Here is a 12,419-nt window from a genome sequence, read left to right as displayed (position 1 = left end):
AAATACATATCTAGCCGACGTTGTAGATGAACATCTTCAAGCGGAACTGGCAAAATGTCTCTGAAAAAAAAGTTTGATACCTTTCACCAGTTAAGTTCTCTCTGTAGAAGTATGGGCCGATTAGTTGATTTCCTATAACTCCACCCAAACGTTTGTAGGAAAAACAACCTGAACGTCGAATAACTCTAGCCTGTCTAGAGTACTAAAGAACCTCTCTCCTCATACATTCTTTATTAAAGTAAAATAATTTTCATGAGGGAAAAACGAATCTTCCTCACAAGTTTTCTTTTCAAATTCCAATATATATATATATACGAGGGGGTACCCAAAAATAACCGGAATTGCGTTGCCGCGCATGGAGCTTATGTAGTACTCATTTCTGCCGCTAGACGTGTGTAGCGCAATTCCTTGCCAGTTCAGTCCTGCCTGTGTTGTCTGCCTGGCTTGTTCTGTTCATCTGCAGTGATTGTTTTTACCAGCGCTGTTTTGTTCTTTTTTCGTTTTTTATGATGGCAAGTTTAAGTGAACAACGTGCAGCTCTGAAATTTTGTTTTCTACAAAACTGAAAGTGTTTTAATGTTGAAAACAGCTTACAAAGATGACGCTATGGGAAAAACTCAAGTATACGAGTGGTTTACTCGGTTTAAAAATGGCGACATGTCGATTGATGACAAACCTCGTTCTGGACGTCCATCAACTGCCCGAATCGACGAAAATGTTGAAAAAATTCGAGAGCTGGTGTTCACAGACCGTCGACAGACAATTGATCAACTGTCAGAGAGTAGAGGGTTATCTTGGAGCTCGGTTCAGCGAATTTTAACGGAAGATTTGGGGATGAAAAGGGTTGCTGCCAAGTTTGTTCCTCGAGTTCTGACTGACAATCAAAAAGAACATCGAGTTGAAACATGTCGTGCTTTGAAACAACAGCTTGAAACTGATCCAGACTTTCTGTCAAAGGTCATTACTGGTGATGAGTCATGGTGCTATGGTTATGACCCAGAAACAAAGCAACAGTCGAGCCAATGGAAGACGTCATCTTCACCCCGACCAAAAAAATGTCGTCAAGTCAAGTCAAACATCAAAACAATGCTGATTTGCTTTTTTGATGCCAAAGGCGTAGTCCATTCAGAGTTTGTCCCCCCAGGTCAGACCGTCAATCAAACCTTGTATTTGGAAGTTATGAAAAGATTGCGCAATAGTGTTCGCCAAAAAAGACCCGATTTGTGGCAAACAGGAAACTGGTTCTTCCACCACGACAATGCACCTGCACACACAGCTATCTCTGTTACACAGTTTTTGGCTAAAAATGGCATGGTTCCGCTGCCCCACGCACCTTACTCGCCTGACCTGGCTCCGTGCGACTTTTTCTTATTTCCACGCATGAAAAAGGGCATGAAAGGTCACCGATTTGACAACATTGAAGAGGTCAAGAAAAAAACGAAGAAGGAGCTGTCAGCCATTTCTAAAGATGACTACAAAAAATGTTTCGAACAGTGGAAGCACCGGTGGGACAAATGTATTAGTTGTAATGGAGAGTATTTTGAAGGGGATAAGGTTGTTCTGTAAAAAATTTGTAAATAAATAGCTTTTAAAAAATAATTCCGGTTTTTTTTGGGTACCCCCTCGTATAATACTGAGGTTATGGTCGAAAATCAAAAAAATACACCCATACTTTTCATTAAAGATATATAGGTGTGGAATAATACATCAAAATGTATTAATATGTAATAACATAGATGTGTGGTAGATCTACAACTTTTTCTGAACATTTTATCAGGTAAAAATTGTTTCTGTTTGAAATTGGATTGTTTCTGTTTCAATGGGAGGGATGGAACTTCTAGCTCGATTATCATTTTAGTGTCTTGTGTAATTCTGAAATTAATTAGTTTTTTAAATTCTGGGGTCTAAGAAAATAGTGCACCGTAAGTGCGAATGAAATTTTGGAAGGTTTTTCGTTTTCAATTGGAATTTGAAAAGAAAACTTGTGAGGAAGATTCGTTTTTCCCTCATGAAAATTATTTTACTTTAATAAAGAATGTACGAGGAGAGAGGTTCTTTAGTACTTTAGATCCTGGAGCTTCACAATCAATATCTGTCAGTTTTCTCTTGTCAAGTCAATATTAAGAGGAGGTCTAGGAAGGCAAGACATTTGCTACAAAAAGTACTGTGTTATTAATGAACATAATATGTTATATATTATATTGGAACCAAATAACGTAGCTACAGAGGGAGGCCCATCGTTTCTATATGAACAATATCTCGGACAAAATGTTTTTAGGAATTTCTGGGAGGATAAGTGGACTTGGTTTATTTGCCATTTAGTTTAGGCGAATGATTACTTGTGAAAAAAAGAAGGGCGTTAGCTGCGAATGATATTTAAATTTACGAGTGCATGCTTCAGGTCTGGAACTCTTGGACTATTGTTACCGCCAAGATGACGATCAGACACAGCAACTGCTGACATGTGAGCTGCAGAACTGGAGCGGTCAAACTTGTCTCAGTCTAGCAGTGGCGGCGAATCACCGCCAGCTGCTGGCACATCCTTGCAGCCAAATCATCCTGGCCGACCTATGGATGGGCGGCCTTAGGACCAGGAAGAACACCAATCTTAAGGTGTATAAATTAGACAGTATTCAAATTCTAAAGGATCTTAACTTTTCTTAATAAATATTCATATAATCTCTATTTCTCTAGGTGATATTTGGCCTACTGTTTCCTTTGTACATAGCGAAACTGGACTTTAAGTCCAAAGAGGAACTTCAGTTGATGCCTCAGACTGAGGAAGAACATCTGACCGGACTTGAAGAGGAGAATGACAGTGTTGACGGCAACAAAACTATTCTGGACCAGAATAAGACAAATTCCGGCCAGGATGTCGAGGTATTTCTTCAAATTGTAAACTACCAAAATAGTTATAGAGTGTATGAAATACTTTACAACAAATATTTCAATTCTAATGTAAATAAAAAAATTACATGTTTAATTTTACTGTAACGAATATTTCGTCATTATTAGCAGTTCAGTTTCAGAACTAAACCTTATTATCCCCCTCGAATTTGTATTTTAAGGTATTGTGTTTAATTGTATCGTACATGCTGAGAGAAAAAAAATTAATAGATAAGTACAAAACAAATAAAAGCAACCATTCTAAGTTTGGAGCTTAGTCTCTCCTTATCCTCCCTTGATCACCTTATGACTGTCGCCAACTAAGGTTTTGTAAAACATTCAAAGTTCGAAACAAATTTTTGTAAAAGTAAGTCGTATAAGCGTTTCAGATTTCTTTTTATTTTCTAGACATAGTTTTTATTGCAGTTGCGATAGAACTCGTTTTAAATTTTTTCCAGGTGCTAATACAGCAAGAATCGCAGACTCAGGTTCGAGACACAATAGTTACCGAGAATGGCCGTATTATAACTGACAATAGTAGCAGTTCTGACAGTGGAAGTCAGTTTCTTCCGCCACCTCTGGAATATTATGATCTGAAACCAACTAGACCTTTGCGATTGAAAAGGAAATTATATGAATTTTATACTGCACCAATAGCGAAATTTTGGGCCCATTCTGTGAGTACAGTCTCAAAAGCAGTCGATATTTTGACCTTGTAGCGTACATGGTAAAAATAGTTAACAAATCATGTTTCTGATTTTCCAGGTTGCCTATGTTGCATTTCTACTAATATTTAGTTATGTAGTACTTGTTAGAATGAATCCCGACCCTTCTTGGCAGGAAATCTACTGCATTGCCTACATTTGTACTTTAGGATGTGAGAAAATAAGGGAAATTGCTTCATCTGAACCTGTGGCAATCAGGTAAAACTATTTCTTTGTTTTCATGAAATTAATATGTAGACATTTTTATTTATTTATTTATTTATTTTGAGCCTAAAACGACTTTTTCGTTTGAAGATAATGATGCAACAGAGGTTCAGAGCTCGGCCCGAGTATTAGAACCCAGCTTGGCTTAGGAAATCTTTCGGAAAGGCGCACATCGAATATACCTCACATTCATTTTGAAAGGAAATCTTAATAAAAGTTATTATCTTTCCAATTAGAATGTTCGTTTTATCATTCTCAGTGAAGCGTATCATTGCTTTTTTGTTCTATTAGTGTGAAATTTTCAAGAGTGTGGTTCAGATTACAGAGTTTAGTCAGGCGGCAAATGACATTAGTTCTCGTTGAATTATTGTGCTGTTTTGCAAGTCGAGATTAACGAGTCGAAAAGTTAACGGATACTTTAATAGAATCTTTGCCTTTCTTTTTTTGTTTTGAGGAAAGAGTGAAAATTGAATCGCTTTTGGAGGAAATTTGATGAGAAATTTACACCTCATTTTCAAAAACAGTTTCTCATGTAATTTTGCCAGGAAATTTAAAAATGTGTTTATATTATTAATTCATAAGTTCTACTGTATCTATATAAAAGTGTGAAGGTCGCCATCCCAAGTAATATAATAATAATTATAGAGACTTAACGTTGGCCGTGAATGCTCATTTGGACTGTTACTCGTCCGAAGTTTATGTGTTGTTAAGGGAAGGGGCATTGCAATGGTTTGCAGCATTTTTAGTCTATGAGATTTAGAGCTGGGCCCGCGTATTTGAGCCTCAGCAATGTACTAGTTTTGTCTGACTCACAATCTAAAATTCTTTTATTGTTATGTTGCAGCCACAAGTTCGCTGTATGGGCGTGGAATATGTGGAATCCATGCGATGCAGTTGCAATAATATTTTTTCTTATAGGCCTATCACTAAGACTGAAACCTTCATCGATGTCTGTGGGACGTGTCATGTTCTGTGTCGATATTATATATTGGTATCTAAGAATTTTAAACATTTTGGGTGTAAATAAATATTTAGGTAGGTGATTTTATATTTTTGCACTAAACTCATATTAACTAGGTTGTTTAGAAAAGGTTTGCGCTCACATGCATGCTGACCATTTTAAGTGAGATAATAAACTTTGTTACTCTCTCTTCCTGATAAACGCAGAAAGTTGTAATTTTATAGATTAAGTGCTACCAGGTAGGATGCGACTATAAGGTTCTGGTCGAAATTACTAAACCGGTAGCACAATTTTTTTGAGATGACTTAGTTTTTTTTTTTCAGTTTTCGAAAATGGCTTTTAACAATTTTATTTAATCTGCGAGACATCATTAGGTCTATCATTTTTATTTAAAACAAGTTCAAGGGTGAGGGAAGTTAGTTCTGTTCTAATTATAGTCTGTTGTCCTGCACTCAACCTCACTATAATATTAGATGATAGAGGATAGATTCATTCACAATTAGGTTCTGGCCCTCAGGCACAAATGCAAAAGAGCTTATTGTTTCATTCTCTTGTACCTTTTGGCAAGGTTGGGTTTTTTACGCTGTTATCTCCTCTAGCCTCAAAGTTCCAAAGGTCTCATATAGCAAACTAACAATTGCAACCTATTAAATAGGATTTAATTGGCCGTTTCCTTCTCCTCATCTCATCACAATTTGCATAGGTGCTTTGAGTTAATTTAGTCCGACCCTTTGGAGATTTCTGAATCTACCAGCTGAGTAATAAAATCGGCTCGGACAATCTGTAATCATGAAAGAATGCTAATTGTCTTTACTGATGGAATGGACCGTATATGTCATATGCTTGCCTTACCTGGCTACCTTATCAGCCTAAGAGCTTCAAGGGTCGTAGATGGTAGAGGCATCTCCTCTTCAAACTGATTTAGAAAGGTTTTTTTTCCAGATCGCACCCAGTTTCTAAGTTAGAACTCTTGAGTTGCTGTAGGAGAAAGTGTGTGATTTTTCTTACCATTTAATTTTAAAAGCATACTAATTGTACAGCAATTTTGAAAATAACAGCCTTGTTAAAATTTAAATTTAATGTTAGGAATTAAATTCTAGTTCTAATTGATCATTCCCTTGTTAGTTTTTAGGTCAAAGTTGAAGAAAGATTTGATACTAAAGAATGGCCATGATTAAGGTTCTAGTTTGAATATTAATCAACCGAAGTCCATTTGCGGCAACTTATACCTTTAGTCTCATGCAGTCCTTTCTTAATCTCGCATAAAACATCATATGTCAGGATTAGATGCACTTAAAAAGTGCATTTCAGAGAATCTGATACATTGCAAATTACATAATGGTAACTAATGGTTGGAATAGGTTAAAGGTTGGTTTATGGAAAAGTGGGTTTAATAATTGTTTAATTCAGAGAGTTGCAAGTTTTATTAAGCATGTATAGAGCTTTCTAGCATTGTCAACTCTGTTTCTCGCATATCTTGCTTCTTTGGTCAAATTTTTGAACTTGCTTTCTTGGCCTGGATACTTCTTTCTCTGCAGTTGACATTGCATTCCGTAATTGCGTTTTTTTTTTTTTTTTTTTTTTTTTTAAATGATTTGAATCATGTATTGAACCCTACAGACTGGTCAGAATCTTCATCAGTAAAAACACAAAACCTTGGAACGCTGCCTTGTAATTATCTATTTTTTTTTTTTTTTTTTTTTTCTTCATACTCCGGCACCTTTTTCTCCACATTGCTAATCCTTTCCTTTTATTTATTTTTTATTTTTTTGCTACTGATTCGTTAAAATTTAAACTGTGAATGATCAATCCTTTTTAAAAAAAACATTTGTTTCTTTGCGTCTTAGTTTCAAAGTTAAAACAAAAATCACTTTACATACTGTTGGCAGCGGCTAAGAAGTATTATTATGGCAAATCAATAAAAATGTTCTCAGAGGAGTATACAAATAATGAAATAAAATCTCTTAAATGGAAGCTGGGAAAAAGGTCCTCATATATGGTTGGTTTCAGTGGGATTTGACAAAATCAGCCTCATCCTTAAATTGCATAATTAAAACTATTAAACTTGCTGACTCAGTGACTAAATGAGAATGAAATGATGTGGATCAGTGACTAAATAAGAGATACATTACTCATCTCAGATGTATTGTTTATTTGTTTACAGGACCACTAGTGACAATGATGGGCAAAATGGTCAAGAATATGATCTACTTTGTTGTCCTATTGCTGGTTGTACTCATGAGTTTTGGAGTATGTAGGCAGGCGATACTCTATCCGGACTCAGATCCAAATTGGTCATTAGCCACAGAAGTATTTTATCAACCGTACTTTATGTTGTATGGAGAAGTGAGTAACTTTTTAGAGTTTGGATGCATTTGTTATATTTGAAATCTCCCTCCCCTAAGGATTTCCATTGTTAAGTGGTTTCTTTAAGCTGTTTACCGTTTACCAATTCATCATTTACTAATTTTATTAAATTTCTTGACAATTACAATTTTTATTTTATTCTTTTAATTTGAATTTTCTTCTGAAATATAAATTTTGAGCTACCCTGAATATGAAGAAAGCTTTTAACACATAATCTGCACGTATGTGTGATTATGAGAACGGATTACCAAAACCAGGAACTTCTCTTAGATGCCACTCCGCATCTGGTCGAAAGGTTTCGGCTGAAATATATCTTATGTAACTGAAGCGATTTTTATATTGTTTCCATTTTTTTCAAGAATGGCTTGTAACCATTGGCTGTAAATTTGTTGTACCATTTACACACCTAAATGCCAACCACTATTTGTAAAATCTTTCCAGGTTATTTGTTTTTTTTTTCGGGGGTTTCAGAGAACTGCAATTTTAATGCTTCTCTCTAAATAATCATTCAAGAACACCATTATTATTAGTAGTTATCAAGAACAACTGAATTACATTCTATGGAGGTTGGCCAGAATCCTACTCAACCGCGACCGAAGATTTAACTTATAAATCTAGAGCTCTTTCTAGTTTAGAGTATTTTATCCGGAGAACCGAACTATTAGCCATCAAGCTCTGGTCACTGACACAAATATGTTAAGAACTGAGTTCTAACAAAACGTACCTTCACCGTCTATCCGTTGACACAGGCCCATGCTATGCATTAAAGTCTGCAGTAGCCTGTCAGTAGCTTACAGCCATACTCAATGGTCGCCTTATTGGAATAATTACTAGTCTGCTAACTAACGATGAATTTTGTCGCGTGCTTGTTGCTTGTGGTTTCCTCCCACCATTCTAGTACTTATTGTGCTCGCAAGCTTCGATGGTTGCACTTTTGAAAGATTGCATTGCCAAAAAAGGCTCTAGGAATCATGGGAACTCAATATAACTTTCCCGGGACATGCGTGATGATGTACTCATTACTCCTGCTGAACTCATTACTCCTGTATCCTGATGGTACGGGCACCCTCCCAAGAAACTCCGCTTTGAGGTACGAATTTAATTTCATATTAATCTTTACACAACCTTTAAAATTCAATTAGCCTGTAGTTACGCCTCCTGGCGTATTTGTATTTGTTTTTTGAAGTTTGAAGGACATTTTACCTTAACTTTTGTAATTGAAAATGTTGTGGGATACTTACTATTCGAATAATTGTAGGTATTTGCGGACTCTATCAACCCTCCGTGTGGAGATGAGCCCGGCATGGATGGCTGCCAGACAGGACGTTGGATTACAATCGTTGTCATGTCTACCTACCTGTTGGTCGCAAACATTTTACTAATAAATTTGCTTATTGCAGTCTTCAATAATATCTTCATCGAAGTTAATGCAATCTCACATCAGGTACATAAAAGCATACATATATACTAGTTTGGGAATAGATTGTTTATTTCTTTAAAGAGTTGTTTTAAAATAGTTTTGGGTACCTCTCTAATGAATAGATGTTCTGATCTCCCTTCGCTGTGTACGATTTTCTTTAAACTTCGTACACTCCTTGCATTGATCTAAGCCTTGAAAAAGATCTATGACTTCGATTTGGCCCCCCCCCCAAACGTATAGGAGTTCTGCTTTGTCATTTAGTGTTATTTGCGTTCCTATTGCATATAATACTAAGAAAAGTAAATAATGCGATTTTCTTGTAAACCAATCCAACTGATGTCTTCCAACTTGTTATTCTAACAAGTAATGTAAAGATTTTTTCGTTTAGTTTTCAACTTCTTTCATGAATTAGAAGAATATTGATGCCTCCCCTTTTTTAGTACATTCTATAGTTTATATGCACTGGCTACATAATTTTACTAATTATGTTGCTAAAATGCCGTATTTGCAGAAAATCTGAAGAAAATTTGTCGAAACTATCAGAATCTAAGTACCAGAAGTGATCCTTTGCAGATTTTTAAAAAAAGTAAAACCTGCAGGAGCTGAAAATGTTTAATTGACAACTTTGTTTTCAGGTTTGGATGTTCCAGAGGTTTACTGTCGTCATGGAATATGAACAAAAGCCTGTACTACCTCCTCCATTTATAATATTATGCCATCTATATCTGTTGACTAAGTTTTTAAAGCGAAAAGTTCAAGGTGTCCAGGAAACCTACGATAATGGCCTCAAGTTATTCTTAGACTGTGAAGATCTAGAGAGACTGTATGATTTTGAGGAGGAAGCTGTTGAAGGCTACTTTAGAGAAAAGGTAAGCTCAATTGTGGTTTTGTTCAACGGAATTATCTTTTAATAGAGGTAAGTATACCGCACATCCTAAGCTTTCGGTGTAGGGCTGTTTTTATTATGAATGCTACTATGTTGCTATTATCAATGTAGTGGTCAAGGATTAGTGTTATCTATGAAGTAGCCCAGGGCTTCTAGACTTTCTCTGTTGTTGATACTCTAACAGATTTACTGAGGTTCCCTCCGAACAGATGGAGTATTATTCTTAGGAGGGGGATGAAGTGTTATTACAGAGGAGTGTTATTCTCAGCCCACTGAAAGAAATCATGCATTCCAAAATGGAGATAATTCTCAACTCTCAAGTCAAAAAACTCTAAAATGGTTGAATATAATAATTTCGTGTTTTGTTCTGTAGGAAAACAAACTTCATCAGTCGACCGATGAAAGAATTAAACAAACGACTGATAGAGTTGAAAACATGTACCAGAAGATTGAAGATATTAATCACAAAGAGAACTCACAAACGGCGTCCATACAGGTGAGTCATAAAACATGCATCCAAGTGTCTACAATCACTAGATCAGACGTTATATTCTTGTTACTGTTTGAAGAAGAAATCTAAGATCGAGTCATTCTAAAAGTGCCAGGAATTCACTTCTTCCCTTGGCATCTTACACGTTGATAGAAATATAGATAACTGCATTCTCTAAATTTGAGGCAAATATAATTTGTATAGACACATATACTGTATTCCTTTTTTACTGGATGTGTAAGAACTGAAAGTACCTGGAGTCACAAAACTTTTTCTCTTGAAGTCGTATGTGAAGTAATTTTTCCATAAATATAGAAAACTTCATACTCTATTTTTGTGACAAATGTGATGTAAGAGTATTATTTCATTTACAGGCATTGGAGTTTCGTCTGCGGAAACTAGAAGAGCTGTCCGAACAAACTGCTTCTACACTTAGTGTTATCCACAGATTTATGACAGTGCATAGCCGTACTGGAGGTCCGAGTAACTTTGCAGCTGGAGGTGGTGGTGGAACAGGTGAGGAGGTTCAGTGCCCCAATGGCGCTTCCGTGGTGGTGGACAGACCTCGTCGAGCCAGCGAGCATTCTGACGTTCTTTCAGATATATCCGAGGTAAATAGCAACAATATATGCAAAATTTTCTAAAACTATTAAGTTATTTATGTTAAAAGATTTAATAACAAGTTTTAGCTAATGTAGCAAGTAGGAGTTTAGAAGATATTTTTTGAATAGAATAACTTTGCTATAAAATAAGACACATAATTCCTGTCTCTATCAAAAACTTCCCTTCTTTTTTTTAAATATGTGTTAATTTAGTTCTAGTAAGAGCTAATATTCCGGTCCTGCCAAATTCGGTATAATTAGATCCCATCTTGCTACGGTTCAGACACACGATCGCAATAATTCCTGACGTATCAGTTTAGAAGAATTAGATAGAAGATTATGGAATGGTATGTGTGTTTTATTTTGTCGCAGATGCGTGCCATTTTGGCTTGGAAAATGATCATACTACCCAACACTCATTCAATTCTACTTCTGCAATAGCAGATTTTCGGAATATTACAAGTGGATAAGAAATCTGCTCTTAGTCTGCCAAACCTAGCAATTTTAAATACTCACCTGCAAAGTTTCCTTTTCGGTAGATATGATGTAATGTTGCTTTGAAACACAAATGGTTTCAATTTTTTTTCACAGCTATTAATTTCTACATTATTCAACCTGTAACATTTATTCCTCTTGAGGCTAAACTCTAGCCCCATAAAAAAAAATGTACACTTTAGGAGGTGGAACCAACTTCTCACTATCATTGACTCAACGAGATATTGAGTCGGCTCCTGTTCCTGCGAGAGAAAGTCCAGAAGGACATTGTTCTTGCGAGCTGCTAACTGACCTTGTAGTAACAATGTAATTGTTCTAGAAGCAGTGCCATGAAACTTTATTATGCATGAAAAAAATCTTATTCTGAGGAACAAGCTTTAGGGAGCAATCTTCTTTGCGAGGAAATAGCCCTTCTTTGCAACTTTTTGTGATCAACTGTTCGTGTTTTTTGTAAAGTGGTCAACTCTCCAAGAACAATTCTCTTGGTTAGCAACTCTTTGGGAAATATTCGTGACTAGCAACTACTCAATGAGTAGTTTCCCGATAAACAAACCTTAGTGACAGTTTTCTTGCTCTGGAGCAACTTGTCCTAAGAGAAATTTCTAATTGCAGTAAACTGCTCAAGAATAATTTTCATTGTGAAAATTTATGAGTAGTGATTGTAAATTTAATTACATGATTAATAGCGGTTGAATAACAGTCGGTGAAAAATAATTCTGCTCAGAGTGCAGAACTTATTCGGAGAACAATTATTCTAGAATCTGTCAATAAATATCAAGGAAGCGATTGTCTGAAGGGATTTTGTAAAGGATTGTACACATCAAGTAGTATACATCAATATTGATTAGAAAATGAACTTTTTCAAATGTCGCAAAACAAAAAAGGAAATTTTGTTAGGTGAAATGTGTAATTAAAGCATTTTCCAAAATAATCAATTCTTTAGCAGTTTTGAGTCTTGAATCAAAAAGTTTCGAACAGGTAAGTGTGGTAAAATATTTAAAAATTAGAAAAAAAATGTGGATAATGTTTGACCTTCAGGTATTAGGTAGTCGGCTGGGCGAACGTCTGAACACCCATGTGGGTGAACGATTCGGCGCCAGGAGACGTATGACAGGGCCAACGATAATCGCCTCGAATGAGGTACGATTAGATCACACGTTTGAATGCCATACGTTCGAGGCATTAAATAAGACGCCAGCTGTCAAGTCGCAACCAGAGTCACCCAGGGTGTTCGACCGCACTGAATCTGATATCTCGATCTTGCAAAATGTAATTACAAAAAATTCAAAAACAAAAGCAACTGACAGACAAACTAGATTATTAATATTTGCATTGTGTTTACTAAAGAAAAAAAAAAAAATTATTTTTAAATTAATAAAAAGT

At 35.8% G+C, this 12,419-nt stretch overlaps 1 protein-coding gene across 8 annotated transcripts in view; it reads left to right on the top strand.

The window, feature by feature from the left end:
* Nucleotides 1-12,419, top strand: part of Trpm (transient receptor potential cation channel, subfamily M) — an 86,457-nt gene that overhangs the window by 51,420 nt on the left and 22,618 nt on the right. For 6 of the 8 annotated variants that reach the window (XM_074143316.1, XM_074143314.1, XM_074143313.1 and 3 more), the window contains 11 exons: nt 2,402-2,613; nt 2,695-2,880; nt 3,345-3,563; nt 3,652-3,809; nt 4,660-4,850; nt 6,941-7,122; nt 8,402-8,587; nt 9,199-9,432; nt 9,823-9,945; nt 10,314-10,550; nt 12,075-12,305. In XM_074143316.1, the coding sequence (XP_073999417.1) occupies nt 2,402-2,613; nt 2,695-2,880; nt 3,345-3,563; nt 3,652-3,809; nt 4,660-4,850; nt 6,941-7,122; nt 8,402-8,587; nt 9,199-9,432; nt 9,823-9,945; nt 10,314-10,550; nt 12,075-12,305 (2,159 nt within the window). The remainder of the gene's footprint in view (nt 1-2,401; nt 2,614-2,694; nt 2,881-3,344; nt 3,564-3,651; nt 3,810-4,659; nt 4,851-6,940; nt 7,123-8,401; nt 8,588-9,198; nt 9,433-9,822; nt 9,946-10,313; nt 10,551-12,074; nt 12,306-12,419) is intronic. The other 2 variants (XR_012463063.1, XM_074143318.1) reach the window with 1 other exon arrangement.

Source organism: Rhodnius prolixus, unplaced genomic scaffold (genome assembly GCF_049639745.1).
Source record: "Rhodnius prolixus isolate KJV_2025 unplaced genomic scaffold, Rpr scaffold_12, whole genome shotgun sequence".
Taxonomy (NCBI): domain Eukaryota; kingdom Metazoa; phylum Arthropoda; class Insecta; order Hemiptera; family Reduviidae; genus Rhodnius; species Rhodnius prolixus.
This window is presented reverse-complemented; position numbering and strand designations above follow the sequence as displayed.